This window comes from Physeter macrocephalus, chromosome 5 (genome assembly GCF_002837175.3).
Source record: "Physeter macrocephalus isolate SW-GA chromosome 5, ASM283717v5, whole genome shotgun sequence".
NCBI lineage: Eukaryota > Metazoa > Chordata > Mammalia > Artiodactyla > Physeteridae > Physeter > Physeter macrocephalus.
In genome coordinates this window covers 55,594,892-55,621,598 of record NC_041218.1, presented here as the reverse complement: position 1 = coordinate 55,621,598, position 26,707 = coordinate 55,594,892, and the positions used below count along the sequence as shown (strand labels likewise).

Here is a 26,707-nt window from a genome sequence, read left to right as displayed (position 1 = left end):
AAGTTCCCACTACTTTCTCACATCTAGCAAGAGCAGAATTCAGTCCTACTTCTGAGGCCAGAGTAATGATTTTTAAAGAATGATTATGAGAAATAATGATTAAGAAAAATAATTAGGTAGGAAATAGTAAAATAAAGCAATTAAAAGTCATTTAAGTAAAGCACTTAAAAGTCAATATTTTTTTGCATTTTTAGAAAAGCTTTTAAACATTTAGAATTATAATGAATATATTATATTTATTCTAAAACTTCAAAATTATTTCCTCTTTGTAGTACTGAAAAGGAGATATCACCATTTCAAACAACTGTTACATCTTATATACATTTTCATAAACTTTGTTTTTTCATATTTTCAAAGGCCCCACTTATCTGTAATAGTGATAATTTTATTTATCTTATTGGCTAATTAATATATACATGCAACAATATTACTTCAGTAGTCATCTAACTTTTAAAAATATTTCATTGTATTTTCACGTTAACTGGTGCAAGTATGGGCTTAAGGGAGTGGAACTATAGGAATGAGAAAATATTAAAAATATGCTCTTAATTTCACTAGTCCACTATATAGTTTATAGGTGTTCCCCTTTAAGTTATCACCCAACTGAATCCCTACTGAGAACTAACAAGTAAATGATTATCAAGAGGGAAAGAATATAATTAAAATAAAGGAAAAAGAAAAGCTCAAGTAAAAAGTACAAGCTACTAAAATTCAGCAAGAAGAGGACATCAGAGAATCATGAGTAGTTTACCAAACTGACATGATGTGGTAGTAGGGAAGGAGCCATTGGTGGGAAAGGTAGCCTCCACTAAGTAAAAGTCCATTTATCTTTGGCAGCTGGATTCAGTAGAACCTTACTGGGTAAGTTTAAAAATGTTATAATTTCAGGAAGAGGAATACCTATAATTGTATCTGTCTGCAACTTTCTATTTTAATAAGGAAAGAGCAAACAGAAAAAAAACATAGGGCTTTCTAACCAAAGTATGAACAAAATGCAATTTTAATGTGGAATGTCAGCACTGAAAACTTTCATGAATAATCTGTATGATTCTATGTCTCTAGAGTACATTTATAATTAACTGCTCATCTAAATATCCTTCATGCTTGCAAACTGCTCCCTAATTAGTGGCTGAGCAGGCAGGAGGAATTCTCAAGAAGACAAAAAGAGATGACCAACTCTACAGGGACTTAATCTTAAAGATTCTATAGGACCTTAGCCATTCATTAAAACTGCTGTGGTCCTATCTCTGCTGGAGTCCCGCACTGCACAGGGAGGCCTATGGACTGCCATGGATCTCCCGGGTCCTGTCCCAGGCAATATCCTCTCCTAGGGTAAGTGTGGATTATCCCACAGGCAATGATAAATTTATGATTATAATATTTTCATATATCTTTTGACACCCACAACACACTGTAAAGAATGTCAGCGCCTTTATATCAAAGAGGAAGCATCTAGATTGGTATGCATGGGGATGGGGCAGGGGCCATAGAGCTTAGCGGCTAAAACTGTCACCTCTGAAATATGACTGCCTGGACTTGAATGCTGGCTCTGCCACTCACTAACTGCATGACCTTGGGCAAATTACTTAACTTTTCTATGCTCCAGTATCCTCATATGTAAAATGAGGAAAATAACTACCTCTGTCATGGGGTTGTTTTAAGTACTGAATGGGAAAATACAAGTAAAGTGCTTAGAACAGTGCCTGGCAGGTTATAATCCATCCACGAATGTCAGTAAAATCCTGTACCATTCGGAGTATGACTGGCTAAGGTGCAACAGCATAGATCAGCTGACAACTCCTTGTGTGTAAACGTTAACACTTTCCCTCTAACTAGAAACAATTATAAGATTCCCAAGATTGGTACTAGGTGAGAAAGATCAGTTTTGGAGGCCAGATGTTACTGTCTTCTCCCTGATCAGTATATTAATATGCAAATAAAACTGCTCTGTAACAAGATAAAGAATAAAATCTTTCATGAGGTACATATTATCAGTATATAGTTCATGTCTCCAATGCATTTTAAACATAATTTCAAGTTCGGTTTGTCTCTTTAATTTGTGTTTGTTTATAAATCACATTGGTTCATACAATTGATTACATTCTTCAAACCCGATCTTATGAAAGAAATATAGGGATTTTAACCATGCACCCTTTCCTAGATGCTAATGTAATGTGTCCTTTCTTAAAAATAATGTATGGTTATACATTTCTATTTCTTAAGCTAGATAATAATTAAAACCTTACTGAAGCTTCAGAAAAGAAATATATCTATTGAATTATATTAAAACTTAAAGTTCTGCTGGTGTGCAAAGTTTTTTAACATTATGTTGTATCTAAATCATTAACTACAAATATTTCTGCCTGATTATGGAATAAAGTTTGTTAAAATAACAACAGCCTTACGATTGTACAAAACAAAACAAAACATACCTACATTTCAACAATAAGTTGACTATAAAAACTCATATTGGCAAAATGTGACATTAGTGAAAATAAATTTGAAGAAAATTCTACCACTAATTCAGTTGAGATCTCACTGAAGAGGTATCAGCCCATAGCAGTTTGACAGTGCACTTGCAACTGAAGATAAAGGAAGTCATAAAAATAATGGCATGAGGAGAACTTTATATGGCATCAGAGAGCACCATTTATCATCACATTACTGTAACCCTCTCTGGTGAGAGGTGAGGAACTGCTCCTCCAATACCTTCTTCTAGAAATTGGCTCTTTTCCCAGCCTTTTTTAATTCTCTTTAGCTTTCGGCTTATACATGGAAGGAGTAAAATGATCTTACCCAGAATTACAATTGAGGGCAAAACAAGAGCAAGAACAAAGTTTGGTGGTGTATAAAATCTGTAGTACTCTTCTTCAAAAGCTCGTTTCCATCCATAAATTAAAACATGGAAAGTACTTATGAGCAGAGCAACATAGCCAAGTGTAGACTTGAGATAGGGGAGAAAGAAAAAGAAACAGAATAAGAAGCAAATTATTCAAACTCATAAATTAACCCATCCAGATATACCAAGTCTATATTTTGATAACACTATTTTATCTTAAATTACTGAGTTACTCTTTGTTCTCTACTGCATTAAACAATTTTAGTATTTTCATATATTTCTTATATATTTATATGCACTTTTTTTTACACAAATAAGGCTGTATTGCATATAGCCTAATATTCTGACTATTTATCACATCCAGAACCTTTGCCTGTCATTAAATATGAAAACATGACTTTAATGCTATATGATATTCTATTGAATGGATGTGCTATAATTTACCTAACCATTCCTTTTTGTTGATCATTTACTCTGTTTCCTACTTTCCTCAACTATAATGTCACTTTAAGCCCTTTTCTATATTTTGGTTTATTTCCTTAGAATTGATTTCTAATAGTGGGATTACTGGTCAAAACATCTGGGTTTTCCTTAAGGATACTGATAAAAACTGGAAAACTCCTTTATAAAAGTTATCCACATTTCTACCAGTTGTGTATATATTTTTTTAAAAATGTGTGTATGTGTGTATATAATACATGTATACATACATATATACACACGTATATAATAAAATTATGAAGAGCATTCTCATGAGTATACACACACATACATACCAGTTGAAGGTAAATATGAAAAATCTTACAGTATTAATATGTAACATAAAAAGCATTTCAAATGGCTTTATCAACCATGTTAAATGAGATTATTAAGAGCACTTTGTTACAAACAGTTCACAGGTTAAAATCAAAAAGTTCAGCATTTTGGGTTCCCTATGTTATGTTTAATTGCTTATTTAAGAAATGGTCTATGTTACACAAAATGTAGTACTACATCGGCATAATAATGTAACTTCTAACTTCACTGGGGAAGGATCAACTCTCTCGCAGAAAATTGTTCTGCTTGCAATTACTCATATAACTTTATAATGATACTTTGCACCCGTCTAGCACCTTTTATCAGTGGGCCTTCTATTTCTTTTCAGGTGTGATTAAACTAGCAGTTGGGAAAGTATTCACATTTTATTTCCCTCAGAAAGGAAAAATGAATTTAGACAAGGGATATGCCCTTAATTTGAATGGGATTTTTAGGTCACTTAAAAATAAACTCAAGCAAATAGACAAAAAAAAAAACTAAAACCAAACAAAATTTAGTGTACCACCAAATGACACTCATCTGCATATTGTGCTATAAACCATTTGGATACAACCAATACTGATTTTATGGTAATTTAGGTAGGGTCTCAGTTTGAGTTATATATTTTTAAAGTATGCAAATGTATTAAATAGCTATTACTGGAGAAAGTGAATGTTTAACTTGTCAAAGAACACAATGTTATCTTGAAACCCCTTTGTAGACACTCATATACCTATGTATACAACTGATGTACCAAATACATATACTAACAAGAATGATACGGCTGGTTGCTTGCCATAATCCATTAACTACCGCTTGTGTTTGTGTATGTATACACATTTCCTTTAAAATATTCAAACTGAGCTTCTCTCCACTTCAACTACAATGAATGAGACTTTTCTAGACAGATCAAAATAACTCAAAATATAAAGTAAGTCTTCATTCATTTGCCTAATAATAAATTGACTTTGGTATTAAACTTGATCTAAGCTTGTTCATCCCCCACTTTTTTTTTTTTTTTCTTTTTCAAATAACCTTTATCTGTAACATAGTAGGCAGTACTATCAAAGCTTTCCAGTAAAGTCCTGTACTGGTCGTTCACTTACTAAACCAGAACGGTCCTAAGCTGGCCTCTAGCAACATACATTCCGTGAGCTAGATGTATGAACAGCAGTCCCAGGGGCACTCTTTTATTGACATACATTCCATGAGCTAGATGTATGAACAGCAGTCCCAGGGGCACTCTTTTATTAACAGCATATTTAAAATCCAACTGTACGTAACTGGAATTAAAAATCTATGCCACCCAGTCCCTCACCAAACAAACCCCACATACCTGAATGAAACTGAATTCCCTCCAGTTTAAAGCATTGCTCACTGAAGGGATGGAGGTGACTGCCAGGAGGGAAAGTAAGCCAAGGCTCATTATACCAAAGGAAATATACATTTCAATTCTCCAAACTTCTTCCTCGTTCCAAGAGTTTTCAATATTTGCATGAACCTAACAAGAAAGCAAACGTGAATTTCCTTTGTTTGGTAGAATATTAACTGATTCAGCACAGAGTTCACTCTTGGCCTAAGAATATGTCATATATGGACATATAACATTTATTTGAGTTGCACTAATTCAATTTAACAAACTGTTATGGAGAACCTATTACTGGATGGTATTGTTCCAGGTGTGAGGGAAAGAGAAGGGAGAGTTAAACAAAAAGAGGACTAAGATTCTCTCCTTCCTCACCCACATGTGAGAAGGGTGGGTAAATCTGTCATCACATTTGTAATACATCATGGTGACAGGGACTCTGGAGTCCCAAGACTGTGAAATACTGAGTGGTTGGTTCCAGAGGGACACAAAAGAAGTACTGGCAGTTAGACTTAGTTTTCTGGTGCTTTTACAAGTTAGCTTAAACTTGGTTGAATATTTTGGGTACATTCTGGCCTTAGTTCAATTTAGAATACAGGCAGGGAATTTCTAAACTATGTCTGTGCCTTCCTTTCTCACATGAAGATTATTTATATGTTGATTTACCTCTTCTTACCTTCTTTTCCCCAGGGAGCTGAGATTTCCCTGAGGATAAAGCCCTAAGGAGTGCAAATACTTATCCACTTGAATGGCCTCATTAATATACTTTCCAACTGTCCAGTTGCCTCATTCAGTACTTTCCCTTACACTGATAATGCACATATAATCAAGCCAGAGTTTAACTCTGAATATGTCGTATTCTGCATAGGGACTACTTTTAGAATTGTCTATTTACATGCAAACAATATAATTAAAGTATAAATCAAGGCTTGGATTCCTTGGGTTAAAGCTTTGGTTTAAGTAATCTATTCATGGAAAACATTCTAACTTAACACCAGCTTAACTTTTTGTCCAATTCCAGGTAACCAAACATACTTGAAATGAAAAAAAAAAAAAAAAAAAAAGAGAGAGAGAGAGAAAAGCTATTTCTTAGCCATTAGTTCCCTGAAGCAATCATACCAACATCCTGAAAAGAGCCACAGAGCTTCTCTGTGGATAAAGGCTCTTATTATCTCATTTGGTGTCTATACAACAATACAGAATAACAGCATACCCCAGTATACCTGGAGATTACAACCTGAATCTATCTACAAGCCCTCCCAATTCATCCCTTTGTTCCATGAGTATGTTTTTTGAGTGTCTACAATGTGTCAGGCACAGTTCCAGGCATTAGGCATGTATCAGTGAACGAAACAAAGATCCCTCCTCTTGTGAACTTACATTATGATGAGAGAAGGCAGAGAACAGTAAATAAACAAAGAACACAAAGTGTGTTAGAAGGTGGTAAATACTATTGAACAAAGAGAAAGAAGAGCAGGTAAAGTAAGAGGGGCTGAGAGTACCAGGGTTGAGTCAGAAGCAGGTGGCAGAATGTAAATTGGTGTCCAAACGAAGGCCTCGCTGAGGAGGTAAGAACTTGATGGAAGAAATTTTCACATATTGAGGTATAGGGAAGTCATTCTGGCTTATACGTGATTTGGCTTGAACTTTATGCTAATTAGAACAGCCTGTCTTACGGCCTGTCAAACATACATTGTATATCAGCTTTACCATTAAAGAGAAGAATGCTGCCCGTCATCAAGTTATACAAAGGGTTCAGTCACAAGCCACTGTCAGTTGACAGCGGGCCCTGAGGGGAATTCAGGAGGAACAAAAAACAGGACGAGGCTTTCTGTGCTTTGAAATATTGGCCCCTAGGTAGTTAAGATGCATATCTCAGGAAGAATTTCAATGACCCCAGATTCTTGCATCTTCCCATATATAGAAAAGCACTAAAATCATTAACTTGAGATATCTGTTCTTTGTGATTAGCAGTAATTCTTTATCAAAGATGTATGTTTGACTACACTTATTTCCTAGCCAAAAAATTCATATACACACTGGCTCCTTCCCTGCCTCTTCAGAATAGTCCCCTCAGAGCTACTGAGAGGTTGTCTTCAGTTTGGCGCAAATAAAACTCTCTTCTATTCTTATTATTGATTGTTTATTGATTATTTGTGTCAACAAATCGAAGACTTGAAGGAGGTGAGGAAGCCGATGGAGTAGATATCAAAGCCTTAGTATTCATTTAAGTGGTTATTTTTAGAGAGAATGGCTTAAAGAACATCAATCTAGTAATTTTTTTCAAATTATTTGAGGTTTTATTGTTGAAACAAGTACTGGATGCTACATACTTGACCATGATGCCTTGGTTTCTTATAAAATGCAAAAGCTCTTACACATTTGTTTAGTACACGGTCCTCGGCTTTCATTGAGAAATGCTACATCAAAGAGCTTCAGTGAAACCCCTTACATTTGCTGAATGGAAATTATTGAGGAAAATCATAGTCTATTCCATCATCAAGCCCCTTCTATGAAGTTCTCCCAGAAATTCTCTTGAAGAGCTAAGTGCTAGAAAAGGTTCACCTGAGGAAGCAGAATCTTTCCTGCTTTATGATAATAAAAACCTTGTGTGTGTCTCCTGATCTTGACTACCTAGTCTGTTTTATATTTTCACTAGTTCTAATTTTATTGTGTATGTTTACTGAGAGCTGCCTTATTATTTCATGGAACATGGCCAATTATAAAATAATTAACTGATGCTGAAAGTAATCACTGCACTTGTAACATTAAAAAAAGAAAACAAAACCCAACTCTTCACTTCTCTGTTTTTATTCTGCAAAGAAAGGGATGGTAGCAGCTTTTATTCTAAATGATTCTGAATTAGCCGCATAATTCTTGTGCAGAAACATTGTTTAAAGAACAATTCTTTCTCTTCCCTAAATATACCAAAATTTCTATTACAAGGTATGTAAAGTTTTACACTGTTTTAAATCTCACGTTTTACAAATTCTAATAATCAAGTATTTTACTAGCATCAGATAAATATCAAGCACGTCCCATACCTGCTGATAAGCCATGTTGAGAAACAAGTATCTTTCTGACCTTCTCATTGGTAAGCAGAGGCTGTAGGCAACATGGATTGAAGCGAAGAAAAAGCTTAGTAATCCTAGCTGTTTTCTACACTGTAACCAGGTCTCCAACCAAGGTGGAAATCTCCTATACTTGGTGCCATAATAAAGCTGATAAGCAGCTGCCAGGAGACCTGCCAGGTACACCAGGGACAGCAAAGTAATGGCAACTATGGGCAAGGTTTTATTCACAATTTCAATAGGAATCTTGTAAAAGTCACTCTGCTGGTTTCTAATATATGGATGAATCACATCTCTGACAAAAGAATAAAGAAAGAAAAACGTGGCCAGGCTTATGGCTACCACCACTGGCCCTCTCCAGAGAGTAAATAGTCGCAGGGGTAAATTTTCAATCTCCCTGGCTGATGATAATGATCCCAAGTCAATGGGAATGAAATTCAACTGACGGGCAAGTTCAATAACCTGTTGTCGAGCTTGAATATTGTTGCTGCATATATAAACCTATGGAGAAAACAGAAGACTCATCATTACTATTATTGCTTATAAAAATGGTAACAATCACACGCTGCATTTAATCCACAGAGCATCACTTATGATGACCCTGCGTGATGCAGAAGAATTAAGGAGATAAAGCATTTATTAATTTATTAATCTATTTATTTATAGGTTAAAATAGTATCATAAAAACAACAAAGTCCTTGCTAACGTCAATGACATGAAAAGACAATGCAGAAAAATCTAGCTTGAACCTGGGAACAGAAGTCCTCAGGGGAAGGGAGGCGGGAGGAGAGAAAGGTTTCTAGGTCACCAGGTTCTGAGCAGACAAGGTAAGGTCTTCCCTCCAACAGTCTAGGTGGAGTTTGAGCTGCAGGCCACGCCCCGCCCCTGTCCAGCTCTCTCACTCTTGCAGGCAACCAGGTGGGGCTGGCTCTCTAGGCTTTGGCGGACAGTACTTAGTTCTAGGACTGTAGTGATTCTGCCGAGTAAAGTGATTTCAAGCATTGCCCTTTATGGCTATTCAGCAAGGGAAAAGATAAGCATGGATTCTGAATGGTTGAATTTGTAATTAAAACCTCTAAATGATATCATGATGCTATACTATTTATAAAATTTAACTTTTGGCTTAGAAACCAATTCACCAAAACCATGGATAATCTCAGGTATATTATTTCATTGGTCAGAATTATGAAATTCTTTCATCATTAAATGAGGATAATATATTTGGTGGGGAAAAAATAGCATTAATAGGCTTAGTTAACTTAAACAGTAAAGTAACTGCCATTTTCTAAGAGCTGTTACCGCTACAGGAACTCTAAGATGGGACTGTGATCACTGCGGGTGAGGGTGGGCTTTCAAACTACCAACACCTCTTAGATATTGTAATGTAGTTGAGAATTCACAAATATTTGTTGAACACCAAGTTCACAAGTTCCTGGCTGGAGTAAGCCAGGATTAGAGTTAGAAAAATTTTGCTATAAAATCTCTGAGCTATGTTCAGGGAAAACAAATTCCTAAATGTATCCCTGAGGATGTTTATATAAAGGCTCTGAAACAGACCACACTGAAAATGCTTGCCTACTAAACCTAGTTACATAATGGTGAGAATGTAGAGCTCTTAGGATTATTAATTTTATCTAACGTTAACCATATAAATGACAAAGTCTATGCTATTATACAAATGTTCATGAACTTCTAAAATGGAGCAGGGAAGGTAGAGAAATATATACCAAAGAAGTAAGGAAAAGCATTCTCAAATTTGTTACAGGTGTGACAATGGTGGATTAAACTGTTTTTACTTCACTGGGAAAAAAACTACAAATTATAAAATTTTATAATAAACCTAAAAGAATAAATCAAACATTCATAAAGCCACAAGGACTACAAAATACAAATGAAACTCTTTCTGTAGCTCACATTGAACTTAATCTCTTGTTCTACAATTTCTTTTGTTGAATAATTAAAATTATCACAAATATGGGCAAAGGATTAAATTCAGGTTTATCTCTAATTTGCTAGATTTGTATCCATTGCCAAACCTTGGTTGATATGCAAAAGAAAAAAAGGATTCAGAAATACTCTCTAGGAAAGTAAGAAAGTATACATTCTTCCAAATTAAACACTTGAAAATGAATGGTTATCATGACTCTGATATGCAGCATACAGTGATGTAATACTTGAATTTATTTTCTAAAACATCTAATCAACTGTCTTTATGGACAAAAATAAAAGTATTTTATCATCATGCTTCATTATAATGCATAACCACACTTTTGAAAGATTTTTAAGGTGCACTATTTTATGTGTTTACTTATAAAAGCTCCCATTCCACAAAAAGCACTGATGGAGCTCCCCATCTGCTTTATAGTCTCAAACTGAACTAAACAGAACTCATAGATTAAAGGAGAACCTGAGAAATGCAATTTGCTTCTACCTTCCCCACATAGAATAAAATCTACCCTTAAAATAAAACAAACTGTACTATTTAAAATTCTATGAATAATCTACGTAAAATAAAAGGTACTTCTAAAGCATTCTTCTTGAGGATCATACTACATAGCATTTCGTGCAGCGATGGGATACTGTTTACCAAATAGCTTCAAGGAAGGAAGAAGGGAGGACGGAAGGATGGGTGGGTGGGAGGGAGAGAGGGAAAGAAAAAAGACATGATTGAGATTGTTTTAATATTTGAGGAAGCAAGGAGATGGCCCATTATTCAACTGCCAAACTTGCCTTTTTCTTGAATTAGCTGATTATGATAGGAAAGTTCCAGTTATTTTCTCAGCTTTTCACATCATTTTGGGAATAGAAATGTGCCCTTACAAGGTCAGGACACAAATCTTCAGGAGCTCATACATAGTTTTCAGAATGATAATCATTGGAGAGTGTCAAAATTCAGTTTTTAAATATATGATATTTGTTTTAACTATTTAAGTACAAAATACCATCTAACTAAGAATAAAATTTAAAAATACATACTTGTCGGCTGGCATCCTTTGGTCCTAACTGAAGTGCCCAAGCTGAGATAACATTAAATCCTTTCACAATCAAGGAGTCCGGGAATAATGAAGCCAAATATTCTGCATTGGATTCTGGGTATTGGTTTATCCTCATGTTATTGCTCACATCAATCAGGATTTTACCCACAAGCAGATGTCTCAGGTCCCACAGGGAGGTGTAATGTTCTCTATGTATAGCAACAAATATTATATTTGTTTTTATTAGAGCATCTTCATGGTGAGTAACATCTACTACATGAGGAAAAAAATCAGAAGCAAACTTAGGATTTCTGCTTCCTATGACCACATGATAGCCACATCTAATAAGTCGAATGGTCAGGGATTTAGCAAAATCCCCACTTCCAATTACACCTACAGTGACCTTCCTTGCATCTTTGATACCATTTATGCCATTAGGCAAAAAGGTTTCGCTAAGGCTCTTGGGGCTTCCCATCATAGAGATCGATTCCATGATACGGACTCTTCTAAGATCACCAGGGATATCCTAGGGGAGAGAAAATAAAATGCTCATCAATTACCTATTACCAAACATGAATACACTTCTAGATGTTACAACAACATCCCTTGTTTCTAGAGGTAAAATAGTTTGGCAAGCTATATAACCTCGAACACTGCAAGACACAATTTGTAAGCTAAAAATGGATCTCGAAATAGAAAAATGACCTGTCACAAAGTTGATGTGCTAAAGTGGAGCTTCTCAAATTTTAATGCGTACTTAAATTACCTGAGAATCTTGTTATAATGCGGCTTCTAATTCAGTATGTCTGGAGTGAGGCCCAAGATTCTGCATTTCTAGTAAGGTGATGCCAACGTTGCTGGTTTACAGGCCCCTCTTTCAACAGCAAGGCTCTAGAGCACAAAAGGAAAGAGACTGAAGTTTTCAGCAAGGGAGAACTTTTAAAAAAAACACAGTTCTAACAAGTGTGATTATCCAGTTTCTCAGCAGACCACAGGCAGCAAGTCAGAAATGCCACTAAAGGTAGAGAAGGACTATGACAGTTCATCATAGCTCACAAGACAACAGAAAACAGAAAAACAATAACAAAAACCAAGAACTTATTTATAACCCCGAACTGTCTACAGTCATTTGTGATGGGGTCTACCTCAGTAGCTAGTGAGGGACTTTATTACTAAATGAGAGTAAGCTAAATCAGCTACTAAAGAATGAAACCTTGCACTTAAATAATATTTTCAGAAAAGTAGGCATCAAAATATAACAAAGAATTAATTAAATACAATAGACTTCTATCATTCACCCTATGTCCTATTAACTTATCATAGAGAAAGATAGCTTCCCTGTGTAAAGGGGGTTAATAATGTGTTGATGGTCTTAAAGTACACAGTACTTATGAAATCTTTTTCTTCCCATTTTTTTTCCCATTGGTTGCATACAACATGATGCAGTTATTTTTCTGGAAAAATCTGTCAAATTCTTTTCTGAGTGACTAACACCTTATAGGCTCATATTTGTTGTAACTTGCTCAAGCATACCAATCAGATCACCATGAATCAGTGTCACTGTTGGGTCTGGATAAAAAATACTCTTCCATTTTATCCGCAATGCACAATTTCTTTTATGCTAACAGCAGATGTGGATCACTTCAGAGAACTTAATGGATTTTACAGGAACAGGTGGAATGTTTTAAAAAACATTTTTTTTGGTTTTTACTAAATGAAATTTGAAATTACTGGAGCAAGGAAAATCCAACTTTTTACCCTAGAACTGGAGCATGTTCAATGACTCCAAATACATCAGTAAATTAATCTTTAAAAAGATAATAATAATATTACCTAATACTCATATAGCATACACTATGGGCCAGCTCTGTGCTTTACAAATTAACTGAGTGAATCCCCACAACTACCCTATGAGATAGGTACTAATACTGTCATGCCCATTTTGCAGATGAGGAAACTGACATATGCAGAAGATAATTTGTACAAGGTCACAAGAGAGAAACTAGAGGAACCAGGATTAGAACCCAGGCAGTCTAGCTAAGGTATGTGTCATGTAAGGAATTTAAGAAAGATATGGGGGCGGGGGCAAGGTGGAAGAGTGATGGTTGTGTTCATATTAGTGTATTCTCCTTTGGTGATGTCGTTGCTCCTTAGCATTACCTAATCATCTTAATGTCTAACTTGGATCTTGGGAAAGGAGAAAACTCACTATTTTTTAATCTATTACATGTTTCATTTCATACTTTTCAAGATATAAGGGGTGATAATTATTTCTTTTCCCTTGGAGTGACCCCATACACCCTGAAAGGCAGGTGGGGGTCAGAGGCACCAGGGTAGTACAAAACTGTCAACATCTTCTTGGAGATATTGTTGGCTACTTGGAGAATCAGGAGCAGTTAAAGGAATCAGAAGTAATTAAATCAATGCTCATTTCATTAAACAATTCAAGGTGAACTGACCAACCTACCCCTAGTCATATACATTATCTAAGGGTAAAAAGAGTTAACTAGACTCACACACCAGAAACCAAGTTTCCTATATCCCAGTCCCAAGTTCTTCTGAGTAGAGACTGTAGCATCTCCCCAAACGTAAGAATTTCAAAATCTTTAAATATAAGAATCATGATGATCAAGACCTTTTCAAATGAAAAACAAAAACAAAACAGTATCACTTATCTGCTTATTTTACAAAGCAAGTTCAAACCCCTTCTGCACATCAGAATGTGAATAGGTTAAAATACATTAGGGCCTAATAATGTCATCTCTGGGTACCTCATTATACGCTGTATTTTATGCATATTAATAAGTGACTCTGTCCTAACATGTCTGGGCCTTATTCACATTGTATTTCTAATGGCAAGTTCTAACTGAACCCTTTAAGAGTATGACTGTGCCTACAAATAGAAGTTGGCCTAAAAAATGACTCTTTTCATCAAAGCGTTAAGGAATGTAAAAGCATTCATGAGAGGAAAAAAAAAAACCTTTAACGGATCTGAGAGATGGATTATTTGTGTATTGCTGAAAGCATATAATAATGCCATATGCTTGTGTGCTATTTCATAGTTCACAATATTTTCACATATATCACCTTATTTAATTCTCAGATGGCTGTGAAGTGTATATTATGCCCATCTTAAAGATGAGGAAACAGAGGCTTAGAGAACCTTAGCAATTTATCAAAGACAGTACAGTTGGTAGTTAACACAACAAGGCTTCAAATACGAGTCTTTTGACCTCTGCTCATTCTAATATTGCAGTGCAAACATTGTATGGGGAATCTTAAAACTGTCTAGATCACCAAATGTCACCCATTAACTTTATTCTCCAAAAGAAATACTAACTCTAAACAGTTCAAGCTTAGGATAGTTTTAGGTAAATCCAAAGCCATAAGGTTAGGAATTCTAGCTACCAATCAATCAATCAAATCAGTCAATCAACAATAAATCCAATTTTTAGAAAACCAACCAAAGACCTAAATTTATTAATACTACAAAACAAAACATGATTGGTTGATGGGTATCTCTTGGAGAACCCCCAGATAGCAACTCGTTTTCTTTTGGGGGCTCTGCAAACACTGTGAAGGTGTGTACTGCTTCAAGAGGGAAGGGAAAAAGAGCTAAGAAGTATGTCCGTATCCTGTGGAACCCATCCGTACACAGACTTAAAAGCAATGCATCTCCACAAACTATGGGGGCTGAGACACTGGAGCAAAACCTCATCAATCACTTTACAATTTGCTAAGGCATCATTTTGGATCACTTGATTAACAGCTGAGCTGAAGTTTTTACAATCATGATATCCATAAAAAATGGGGTTATAAGAAGTGAATTATGTCAATAGCTGAAAAAGCTTTACCTATTTACAAAATAAGAGTAATAAGCACCTTACATGGTACATTTCCACTGACAAGGAGTGATGCAACTATAATCTAAAGGCAGATCTACTCTGCTGTGATCCAGCGTGAATTTATCCAGGCCACTGTGTGCTTTGCACATAAGAGATAAAGAAGAGAAGCATGGTGGGTACACTTAAGGAGTTTACATTCCAGTTAGGAAGAGACAGTATGTACTTGAAATAAAAAGCAGAAAACCCCCCCTCATATCAGCATATAATTAAGAACTAGACTGTATGATCAGAGCACAGTTATTCTAGAAAATCAGGGAGAGAAAAATATCACATAGTGTTCCCTTACCTCAAGTCATTCTATATATTTATGAATTGTACTTGGGAAATAATCTCTAAATTACACAGAATGTCTTCAAGCCAGGTTCATGACAGTATACTACAGGCTCATTCTAGCTTAAAACCATAAAGATCCAAAATTAAATTTGGCTTTCTGTGACCTTACTTTATTTTTTTTTTATTTTTATTTTTTTGTGGTACGCGGGCCTCTCACTGTCGCGGCCTCTCCCTTTGCGGAGCACAGGCTCCGGACGCGCAGGCTCAGCGGCCCTGGCTCACGGGCCCAGCCGCCCCGCGGCACGTGGGATCTTCCCAGACGGGGGCACGAACCCGCGTCCCCTACATCGGCAGGCGGACTCTCAACCACTGCGCCACCAGGGAAGCCCTGTGACCTTACTTTAAAAGTGCTAGGGCACTGGTTCCCAAATATGAAGCTATCACTGGTCGACAGCAATTAAAAAGTATATGGATACAATAGGGAGTTTTTCATAAAATTATTCAATTTAACAAATTGTCCTTTACTCTGAGAGTTTCTCTTAACTACCTTTACTGGTCAAAATGTCCTTTTTTCATAAAAGGATAGTGATAACAGCTGTTTGAGTTGGCAGTCCTATATAGATCCTCTCCCTCTCCTTTTTATTTTACTGGTCTGACATTAGGAAACTCTCTATATAAAGTGCTCCTTAAGCCTGTTGGAGAGAAAACATTTCTGGCGAGGGGAGAAAAGCACGTTGGAACAAACTCCCTGCTGCTACAGATGTCTGCTTAATCCTCAGATGAAATATCAAATATCCCAATCTAATTTTCTGTGACTAAATTGTGATTCTTACCATCACGATTTTGGGTTGCAAAAAGATATTCCCTACATTCTCAGCATTTAAATAAACATATAAAACCCAACTGTTCATAACAATAAAGTATTTCTTTGAGGGAAGAGGTGGGGTTATTTTTAGGTTTTTATTTTTTGGAAGAAATTCTTAAGTCCTTTAGACAATGCCAGAAGGAAAGCTGCAATTCTGCTTGAAAAATTAGAATGTGATTTCTTAACGCATGGTCCCTGAACCAGCGGCATCAGAATCACCTGGGAACTTGTTAGAAATGTAAATTCTTAGGCCCTACCCGAGACCTCCTAAATCAGAAACCCTGGGAGCGGAGCCCAGCAATCTGTATCATAAAAAGCCTTCAGGTGATTCTGATGCACATTAAAGATTGAGAATAACTGCCCTAATATAATGCAGTCCAATCACAATTTGCTATTTGAATATTAAAATCCACTTAAGTCAGACTATTAAATTCTTTCCCTCAGTTGAAACTTTTGGGTAAACTGTATGCATCCTCATTTAAAAATCATTTTCCAAAAATTACAAAATAGTAATTTTATTAAAACTATGCAGATCTATTCTTTGAAATTCTGTTTATAGACTATGGTAATTACAAATGATTCATTAATATTTCATACTTGGATCTGAGTGTCTTTTTGTGTTAATGTTTTATAGAACCAAAAGGTTTTCAGAAAAGAAATATAATAGCATTAAAGCAAAAGTTTGACTAACTCCAAGCCTTCCAGACTTTTCAAATAGCCAGAATTTTAATGAGATATTCAAAATTACAAGTTACTTCCAAGATATTTCCTAGGCTCAGTATGTATTCAATATATACGTTTGTATGAGTACGATTTTATGATGTTTCTAGGTCCTAAATCATCAAAACAAAACTTTATATGTTTATTATGTTGCAACTGCTAGGGTAAGAAAGCAGTCTAATTCATGGTAGGAAGATTTTCAACAAAAAAGCGTTCTGGTTAAATTTAGGTTAGTCTAGAAATTCAATTTTTAAAATGTATTACTCAAGGACTTCAGTTAATAAAAAATTTTAGGATCTTCTTCAATAAATTAAAGCAACAACATCCCAAGACCTCCCCACCAACCCACTTTTCTTCTGTGTTTAGGCCAAAGAAGCTATACACGTCCTTCCATCCACCTCATAGTATAGCCTGCTACGTCAAGCACAGCCATGTCTCCTGTGCATGCCTGGGCTTTCATAGCACTGCAATTTAACATGACCAGGGGGTATGTCTAAAATGAAGCTGGGAGTAGCAGGTCTTATAATGGCTGAAATAATTTCCCCATCTTATAACCTTGTTGCAGATGGTACTTTGAGATAAGGACACCTATATTTATTGGCTAGCAAATACAAGTTTTTCTACATTGCAGTAACTTATTCATAAACAAATAATCTTCTATGATGGGCCTGCTACTCTAGCCTCTACACAAACCCGTTTCCCTAATTTCAATACCATACCATAAACAGTTTACAAATGGCACCAATGCCCACTGGGTGCTATGAACTTTAGGGGTCTCTGATGATTGACATCAATTTAGAAATCAGTCCACAACCAAAGGTCATAATGATACTCACCCATCCATCCCCAACCATTCCCCCATCCAATGTCTTACTGAGCCCTATCCACCAGGCATGCAGCTAGATGTTAACACTCCAATGATACAAAACAGGCAGTGGCTTCCTGGCCATCCAAGCAACATGATTAAATTATGAATATTGAAGCATATATAACAACGAAAAAATAAGTTTTATTGAGGTGAAATATACATATCATGAAATTTACCCATTTTAAATGTATAAATGAATGATTTTCAGTATTTACAGTTATGTAACCATCTCCACAATCCAATTTTAGAATATTCCCACTAGCAGTAACTGTTATTACTCAAATTTTAATAAAACGTGCAGCGAGTATATGCCTCTTTAAAAAAAATCCTCCTTCCCACAATGTCCTGAAAGCCCCACTGGTTTTTATACACACAGCAGACTGTGACTTCAGTTTTGCTGACTGTGCTGGATGCTATGGGAGTACCAGAAGGTCCCACTCGCTGCTTGGGTTAAGTGGAGAGGCAGAGCCTCAGTCTCAGAGCTGCCTCTTCCCACAACGGAGAATGACCTTCTAAAGCAGCGGTTCTCAGCTCCAGCTGCACCCTGGAGTGACCTGAGCTTTACCACATAGTGATAGCTAGTCACCACCGCCCCTCCACCCAGATTTTTATTTAATTGGTCTGGAGTTCAGCCTGGGCATCAGGATTTTTTAAGAGATCCTCAGGTGTTTTAACACGCAGCCAAGATCAAAACCAACTCTACTAAAAGAGTTAGGATTCAACCTCATACTTATTTTGGTATTTGGAGATAACAGATGTGGCTTTTTGATCCTCAGTTACACTCCTTTTCACACTGTTGTTTGTAATACTGAAAAATAACCCTAGCAAGAGACTTAACAGCTGCCCTGGAATGCTGGAAGCTGTAGAATATGCATGCAGCCCTTTCCCCTTTCTCACGCAGGCTCCGAGCTATCTCAGAAGGTCCACTCACTATTTTGCAATTTCCTCTCTTCATTTTCTGGAAAGGGCAGTGCCATTCCTTAAAATGTGTCATCCCACCACACAGCATACTTTGTTCCTGTTAGTTCGTAACATTCAAAATTCAGAATGTTCCAGTGAGGGTGTCTCTTCTTTCCACTTGACGAGGGGCTCCTCTCCTCAGTTCTCCAGGCATCAGAGGTTCTGCTGACCTGAGCAGACGAGAATGTCCAGGTGGACCGACTATCAAGCTTTAATGTGGGTATGATCATCTAGGGATCTTGCTACAATGCACATTCTACTTCTCCGGGTCTCGGGGGCGGGCTTGAGCGTGTGCAGGTCTCCCAAAGCCCCCAGGTGATACCCATGGTCCTAATTCATGGGCCACACTTGGACTAGCAAGGCGCTAGAGTTTCTCTATCTTCTGTTTTGATCTTATTCACAGGTAATACAGACTAGATAATTGAAAAGACTATGACATTTATAGAAAGTTTTGTTTATGTGGTGTCGAGGAGAAAGAATAGGCCCAGTCTTCTGAAATCTCCTTGTTTTCTGCGTCTTAGTTTCCTTTGTTAAATGGAAAACAAAAAAGTTGTACTTGATTCTGCATTCCTTCCCAACACTAAAATTCTTTTGTTTCCAAGACTTATAGCTATATAAGAATGGTAATCGCTAGCTTTTATTTAACACTGTGACACTTCTACTTTATGAGCTCCATCTAACAGTGTGATTTAAGTAGCATATGGGTTCCTTGAAATGTCAAGGTCACAGTTTTCTTGAGTGGACATTTGACTTGATGTATGCATTTAAATCTTAAAGTATGTTATCAAGCTAAGAGAATTCCATTACACTCAGATACATGAAATCCTAAGATTTTCAATTTAGAGGAGTTTCCTTGACATTCCTCTGGCTGAATGGCAGCTGTTGTGCTATATTAATTTTATAAAACAGAACAGAATTTGTTTCACATATAAACATCTAGAGCATTAATTGTTGGATAACAGTAACTCTGAAAGGGCTGTCTTCCGAGATCTTGATGACATTCACAACCTGCTGATTTGGATGTGTTATCAAGAAAATGTAATCCTCCAGGGCCATGAGATGAAGTTAGTGTATTTTTGACTTTGAAAGCCACATCTGAACCTTTTTCCTTCTGTCCTGCAAACCCCAAGCTCCTTTGAAGCCCATGGCACCTCGTAATATCCTCTCCTTATACTCACTGCTGTCATCTACTGAATTCTAGCTTATTCATTATCACTAGTGACTTTGGGCCCCAATACATACACACTCTTCCTCTCTACCCCAGCAGCTGTCATCCTTGTCTACTACTTCATCATTCGAATGGATGAAGCATTCAACCTCATGGCTTCATTTCCTTCCCTTATTCATCTAAGGCAATGAATCTCTGCCTCCACCACACCTCAGATATCTCCAAGCACTATCTCTTAGCCTTCCAATAACCTTAGTCAAATGTTCACACTGATAATTCCAGATGGTAGAAGAAATCTGATCCACTGATATATTCTCACTCTCCCGGTTTCTTTATCCATCCTAGATCCCACAGTGTATATTTATCATTACTCACTTAAAAAGATCGACTCTTGTTACAGACTAAAACAGACTAAAATGTTTATCATCCCCCATCCCCCAACAATTCATATGCTGCAATCCTAACCCCCAATGTAATGGTATTAGGATGTGCAACTTGTGGGAGGGGATTAGGTCACAAAGGTGAAACCTTTATCAGTGAGATAAAAAGAGAGCCCAGAGAGCTCTGGGCTCTCTTCTGCCATATGAGGACACAGTGAGAAGTTGGCTGTCTATGAACCAGGAAGCAGGCCCCTACCAGACTGAATCTGCCGTTGCTCTGATCTTGGACTTCCCAGCCTGCAGAACTGTGAAAAATAAATGTTTATGGTTTAAGCCACCCAGCCAATGATATTCTGTTACAGCAGCCTGAACAGATTAGGACAACTCTCTTGCTCTCCATCACATCCACTTGGCAAAACTCAAGCCCTGGAAGAAACCAGCTATCCATTTTCACTGTATCTGTATCCAAGTTGGTGAAGGCTGCTAAAGAAAAATCAGACGACGCAGCTCACCTTAAATTCACAATCATTAACCTCACCTATCAAAGGACAGTCTGTCCACTTCTGTCCTGGAGACCATCCGTGTTCTCCTCCCAAGCAGCTGTGGTTATGATGTCCTCATAGACATCTCAAACTTAACAGGTTCAAAACAAAACACTTTTTCTACCCAGATCTCTTTGCATTCATCCAAATTTCCTCCTCTCAGTAAATGATATCATTACTCATCAGTTGCTCAAGCCAGAAATCTGGGAGTGATCCTCCAGTCCTTGTTTTCCCTCACCCTTGACATAAAATCCAACACCAACTTCTGTATTCCAAAATATTTCTTAAATTCCTCTCCAATGACACCAGCTTAATCCAGGTCTCTCTCATCTCTCACCTGAACTCTGCAAACATTTTCTAATGGTCTCTCTACTTACTCCTTTGCCTCTTTCCAAACCATTCTCTAGGAAGCAGCTAAGATCATCCTAAATTGTAAATGAGATGTCTTTCACCTCTTTAAAAATCAGTGGCTCCCTGTTGCATTTTGAACTGCAGTCACCTTCCTGACCTAAATGAACCTGACCTGAAGGCTCTGAATGAACTAGCTAGTCCTAGCACAACTCTTTTTAAAAAATATTTTATTTATTATTTATTTATTTAGGCTGCGTTGGGTCTTAGTTGGGGCACAGGAGATCTTCGTTGCAGCATGTGGGATCTTTTTAGTTGTGGCTTGCAGACTCTTTAGTTGTGGCGTGCATGCGGGATCTAGTTCCCTGACCAGGGATCGAATCCGGGGTCCCTGAATTGGGAGCACGGAGTCTTAACCACTGGACTACCAGGAAAGTCCCCCAGCACAACTCTTCAATGTCATCCTGTATGACTGTTATTCCCTATGGTCCAGCCACAGCATCCTTTTCTTGAAGTAGAAAAGACCAATCACTTTCCCATCCTGTGAACACTGCACATCCTATCATGTCTCTTCAATACAATGATTCACTCCAGTTTTGTTCTGTTTTGAGCCCCTGTTAGGTTTCCTTTCTTATGTAACTGTTCTTTACTCATTACTATTTCCCCCACCAGAAAAGAAGCTCCTTGAGAGCAGAACCATGTTTGTCTTGTCCATCATTGCCTCCACAGTGCCTGGCACATAGTATGTACATAAGAATGCAATAAATATTCTTTGTTGTCAAATGCATCCAAAAATGTCAGGACCAGAAGAGATGTAATAGGTCTCTAGATAAGATCCCTCATTTTGCTGATGAAGGCTTGTGGGCTGAAAGCGGGTGATATGTCAATGTCATGGTTACTGGCTGAGCACAGACAGAATAAATGCATCTCCTGATGCCCTGAATGCCCTTTATTGAAACTGCAGTATTAAAATATAATTATGCTCATTCACTTCAAGTCTATTTTCCATGTCACTAGTACAATAAAAAGTGACCTGGATACAGTTTTTCATTTCCTTTCTGCACAATTAGCTCAATTCATCATTATTAATACTGTCTCATTCCCTCACCCCTCCACCACCCCAATGACTGACAAGCTAAGAGAAAGAAACTGCAGCCATTCCAATTATGTTTCTAAATATGCTGCAAAATCTCTAGGACGGGTGTTTTTATTTCTGTAAATAGCTTTTAAGCTTTGAAACAAGAGAGAGCTGTAGAGTAAAAAAATATATATACAGCCTTAAAGAAAGAAAAAAATAAATGGAGATCAACACGACGAGGAAATAATAAAGGTGAAAAAAGTGTATGGGGTGTGATGGGGTACTGGTTTGGAGAGAACTAAAAAGGTTCCCAGCATCAGGGCTGTTAACAGGACTAGAATCCAATCAAAGTCAAGAGGGTGGCGGTGGGGCAGGAGTTCGAATTCTACTTGCACTTTCACTCACAGCAATGAGTGATAATTAACCATGGCCTGGAATAAGTTTTTCCATCTAAAAAATGTACGGCCTGAGTAGTAAAAACTGACATCAATCCTTCTCCAAGGGGTGGGGAAGATAATAAATGGAAATCTCTCGACAAAAATTCTCTTTATCTCCCTGCTCTATTTTAAGAGCAAGATTTTTGGGGCATAATTTTCAACAAGTTTTGGCTGTGGCTGAATACGGGGCTCAGATAATTTAGGACACTCAAAGAAGAGGCCAATTACTTTCTAACACATAATGGTCTAAACACACCACGGTCACATCACTGGGTAATAAACAAAATGACTACTAGAAATACCTAGATTTCGAAAAGCAGCGCTGCCCGATCTTCAACGAAATGCCCGCATGAACCCAAAGTGGTAAGGAGACTATCAGGGAGGCTAAGGTAACCTGCCCGTCCTCCCCCTTCGGGGCACATCCTACCTGGGACAATGTCTCTCCTGGCCTCCTTTCTCCTGGGCCCAACCAACCTCAGGACTTTCTGGGAGCTCGGGGAAGTAGGGGGCGGGATCCGTGGAAGACACCCTTCCCACTCCCCGCCTCTAGGTACCAGGCGATCCAGGACCCCAGCAGCTCACGCGGACGCCGCAGACGGCGCGGAATCCAGGGGAGGAGGGATGCAGCGCTTGGCGCCGACCGCATCTGGCGCCCCAACTCCGCCCCCGCCACCGCGTCTAGAGCTCTCCCCAATCCGCTCACCTCCGCGCCCTCCGCGCCGCGTAGGGGCGGGCCTCGCAGCTCTCCGGGCCGACTCCCCAAGGGCCTCGCCGGGCTCTAAGGCCTAGGAACCGCGCCTCCGGCCCGCGGCTACACACTGGCTGCCGCGGCGGTCGCGCTCGGGCAGCTTCCCCGCCTCCCCAACCTGGATCGCGCAGGGCCGGGGAGGGGAGGAGGAGGAGAGGGTGGGAGGAAGGGCGGCACGCGGAGGCCGGCCTCGCAGGACGCGCCGCTAGGGGATGCGCTCAGTGAGGGCGCAGAGCGCGGAGCGGGCCCCGGGACGCCGAGTGGAGGGCCTAGCTGGCGAGGTGGGAGTGCCGAGGAGCCGGGGAGGAGTCGGAGAGCTCGGAGCCGGGGAGGGGCAGGCGTGGGGAGAGCCCGACAGGACGCGGAGCGCCGAGAGGGGCCAGCAGAGGGGCGGGGAGTCCGGGCGGCACGGCTCCAGCTTCGCGCTCCCCGCCTCCCTCCACCCCCCACCCCCAAACCTTCTGGGAGCTGCCACGTATCCGCCTTTGGCCTGCGGCTCCCTGCAGGGCTCCCCCAGGGTTCCTTTTGAAGCCTCTCTAGAACAGTTGAGCCCACTTTTCTCCTCCACTGCGTGAGTGCTGTGCGGTCGCCTTTCCACTCTAGACTTTGCTTTTTATTACACTCCCACCCCCTTCCCCACTCAGTTCCTGACAGGTCTCCAGGAAACTGCGCTTTTTATCCTGTACGTGTTCTTTCCCTCACCTCTACCCACCCAAATCATCTTTTGGCTGGACTGTGTCCTTGGAGTAAAATGTTCAGAAATGCACTTTCGTGAACCACATTTAAAAACTCCCTGGGATAGAACCCTTAGAGGCGGCGGGCTGCATAGTAGTTTGTTAGCTTTGACCTTTACTCTAGCTGGTGGCGCTCGAGCTTTGGTGTTGGAGAAAAGAAGGTTAGGCCTGGCGGTCAGCATACCTGAGTTCCTGAGAAAGACGTTTAACTGCCAGGGTCACAATGGCCTTGAGTGTTCAGAGGATTCCTGAGCTGGAAGGCCACCTTTGGTTTGGGGATTATGTAGATTTTCTCCCTGCAGATTGCCAAATAGTCAGGTATCCTTTATTTTTTGTGCTGAAGATGTAAGCAGAAGCAAGAGATCTTTATTCTCAAATATAAAATCAGTTCACTGAAGATTCTCAAATTTGGGGAATTTGTTTGTATGCACCAGTGAATCCCCATTTCAGCAAATTTAAGTTTAAAAAAAATCTCTCCCGGTGGTTTATTAACCAGGAAAAAAACTCTTGAAGTCGGTCTTGGATCGATCACTGGACACTGCACTTTCCCCTTTGTAGTCTATAGAGAGATTAACCTTTGCAAATGCTGCTTTGGAAATACATTCTTTGTTTGACTTGACATGTGCCCCCTCCCCCCCCCCACAAATATTATCGAGGTTTGAAGTTTAGACATAAGCTACCTTTCAGTGGTGTGTCATGATGTGGCAGCATTGGCATCTGGTAAAATTCTTTCCACTTTGCTAAGTGGAAAAAAATAATTAAATTTTATGTCAATTTTTATTATTTAGTTTCAACACTACTCTGAAATAATGAAATTAGTATCTTTATAGCACTTCTGTAGGACATGTGGAGGAAATTCATGAATCTTAGTAGTTGATGAAAAGTAGCTTTCCTATGTTCTTAAAAAATACAATAGCATTATATCAATTTCACAAGAGGTTATTAAAAAATAAAGCATTTTTTAACTAACCTAAACTATAAATTATTGTATAATACAGGTAGGAAAGCTATATATTTTAAATATTTTTAATAACTGTCATAACATGGACTATTCAAAAAAAAATCAAGTTGTATGTGAAATCACTTATCCTAAAAGAGAATCAGTGAGTCAATAATTTGCAGTTTCCAGAAGGAATGTCTGCTCTTCGTACTTGAACTATTAAAATAAGAAGACATCCTTGATGGAAAATCTCATGTCACCAAATGTGTTGCACAGAATTGTTGGTATTCATGCAAAGCATGATTCATTTCAGCTTCTTCTATGGTTACTGTCATCTTTACTACAGTTTTCAGTTGGAGTTTCATAGTATAAAAATGATTTTGCAAGATTTTTCCAGGTCATGACGTGCTCTCTGAGAAATCTCTTTAGTTCCCTGAGGTAGTAATGGATTCCACTGAAGTGCAGCAATAATTTATTAAATGGATCTCTAGTGGCCTAGAGGTTTTTATTATTATTATTATTATTATTTTTAATCTTTATTGGTGTATAACTGCTTCACAATACTGTGTTAGTTTCTGTTGCACAACAAAGCGAATCAGCCATATGCATACACATGTCCCCATATCCCCTCCCTCTTCAGCCTCCCTGCCACCCTCCCTATCCCACCCCTCTAGGTCATCGCAAATCACCTACCTATCTCCTTGTGCTATGCTGCTGCTTCCCACCAGCCAAATATTTGACATTCCATAGTGTATATATGCCGATGCTACTCTCACTTTGCCCCAGCTCCCCTCTCCCACCCCATGTCCTCAAGTCCATTCTCTATGTCTACCTCTTTATTCCTGCCCTGCAACTATGTTCATCAGTACCATTTTTTTTTTTTAGATTCCATATATATGTGTTAGCATGTGGTATTTGTTTTTCTCTTTCTGACTTACTTCACTCTGTATGACAGACTCTAGGACCATCCACCTCACTACAAATAACTCAATTTCATTTCTTTTTATGGCTGAGTAATATTCCATTGTATATGTGTGCCACATCTTCTTTATCCATTCATCTGTGATGGACACTTAGGTTGCTTCCATGTCCTCACTATTGTAAATAGTGCTGCAATGAACATAGTGGTACATGTCTCTTTTTGAATTATGGTCTTCTCAGGGCATATGTATCCATTCAGCCAGTCTGTGTCTTTTTGTTGGGGCATTTAATCCACTTACATTCAAGGTTATTATCGATATGTATGTTCCTATTACCATTTTCTTAATTGTTTTGGGTTTGTTTTTGTGGGTCTTTTTCTTCTCTTGTGTTTCCCACTTAGACAATTTCTTTAGCATTTGTTGTAACACTGGTTTGGTGGTGCTGAATTCTCTTAGCTTTTGCTTGTCTGAAAAGCTTTTGACTTCTCCACTGAATCTGAATGAGATCCTTGCTGGGTAGAGTAATCTTGGTTGTAGGTTTTTGCCTTTCATCACTTTAAGTATATCCTGCCACTCCCTTCTGGCCTGCAGAGTTTCCACTGAAAAATCAGCTGGTAACCTTACGGGGATTCCTTTGTATGTTCTTTTTTGTTCCCTTGCTGCTTTTAATATTTTTTCTTTCAATTTAATTTTTGTTAGTTTGATTAATATGTGTCTTGGTGTGTTTTTCCTAGGGTTTATCCTGTATGGGACTCTCTGTGCTTCCTGGACTTGG

General features: G+C 38.4%; 2 protein-coding genes across 5 annotated transcripts in view; one reads left to right on the top strand and one right to left on the bottom strand.

The window, feature by feature from the left end:
• FAM237B (family with sequence similarity 237 member B) overlaps positions 1-26,707 on the top strand; it is a 408,910-nt gene that overhangs the window by 136,600 nt on the left and 245,603 nt on the right. The window lies entirely within an intron of this gene.
• Positions 1,809-23,599, bottom strand: STEAP2 (STEAP2 metalloreductase). Of its 4 annotated transcripts, none has more exons than XM_007118314.3 (6): positions 23,294-23,599; positions 11,813-11,937; positions 11,048-11,572; positions 8,045-8,572; positions 4,971-5,135; positions 1,809-2,944 (listed from the first exon to the last, which is right to left on the bottom strand). In XM_007118314.3, exons 3-6 carry the CDS (start codon positions 11,537-11,539, stop codon positions 2,657-2,659), a joined length of 1,473 nt encoding a protein of 490 aa, XP_007118376.1. In that variant the 5' UTR covers positions 11,540-11,572; positions 11,813-11,937; positions 23,294-23,599; the 3' UTR covers positions 1,809-2,656. The 4 variants fall into 4 exon arrangements, with proteins under 4 accessions (XP_007118376.1, XP_007118374.1, XP_007118375.1 ...); XM_007118312.3 differs by lacking the exon at positions 23,294-23,599 and adding an exon at positions 23,018-23,226; XM_007118313.2 differs by lacking the exon at positions 23,294-23,599 and adding an exon at positions 18,609-18,807.

What these genes read in the sequence shown, in the direction of transcription:
- STEAP2 (XM_007118314.3), bottom strand. Translation starts at nt 11,539, where the DNA reads ATGGAATCGATCTCTATGATGGGAAGCCCCAAGAGCCTTAGCGAAACC. An exon ending in TCAACATGGCTTATCAGCAG is followed by an intron (nt 5,136 to 8,044) that starts GTATGGGACGTG and finishes CTTTCTTGTTAG; the next exon opens with GTTCATGCAAATATTGAAAA. An exon ending in GGGAATTCAGTTTCATTCAG is followed by an intron (nt 2,945 to 4,970) that starts GTATGTGGGGTT and finishes CCCTATCTCAAG; the next exon opens with TCTACACTTGGCTATGTTGC.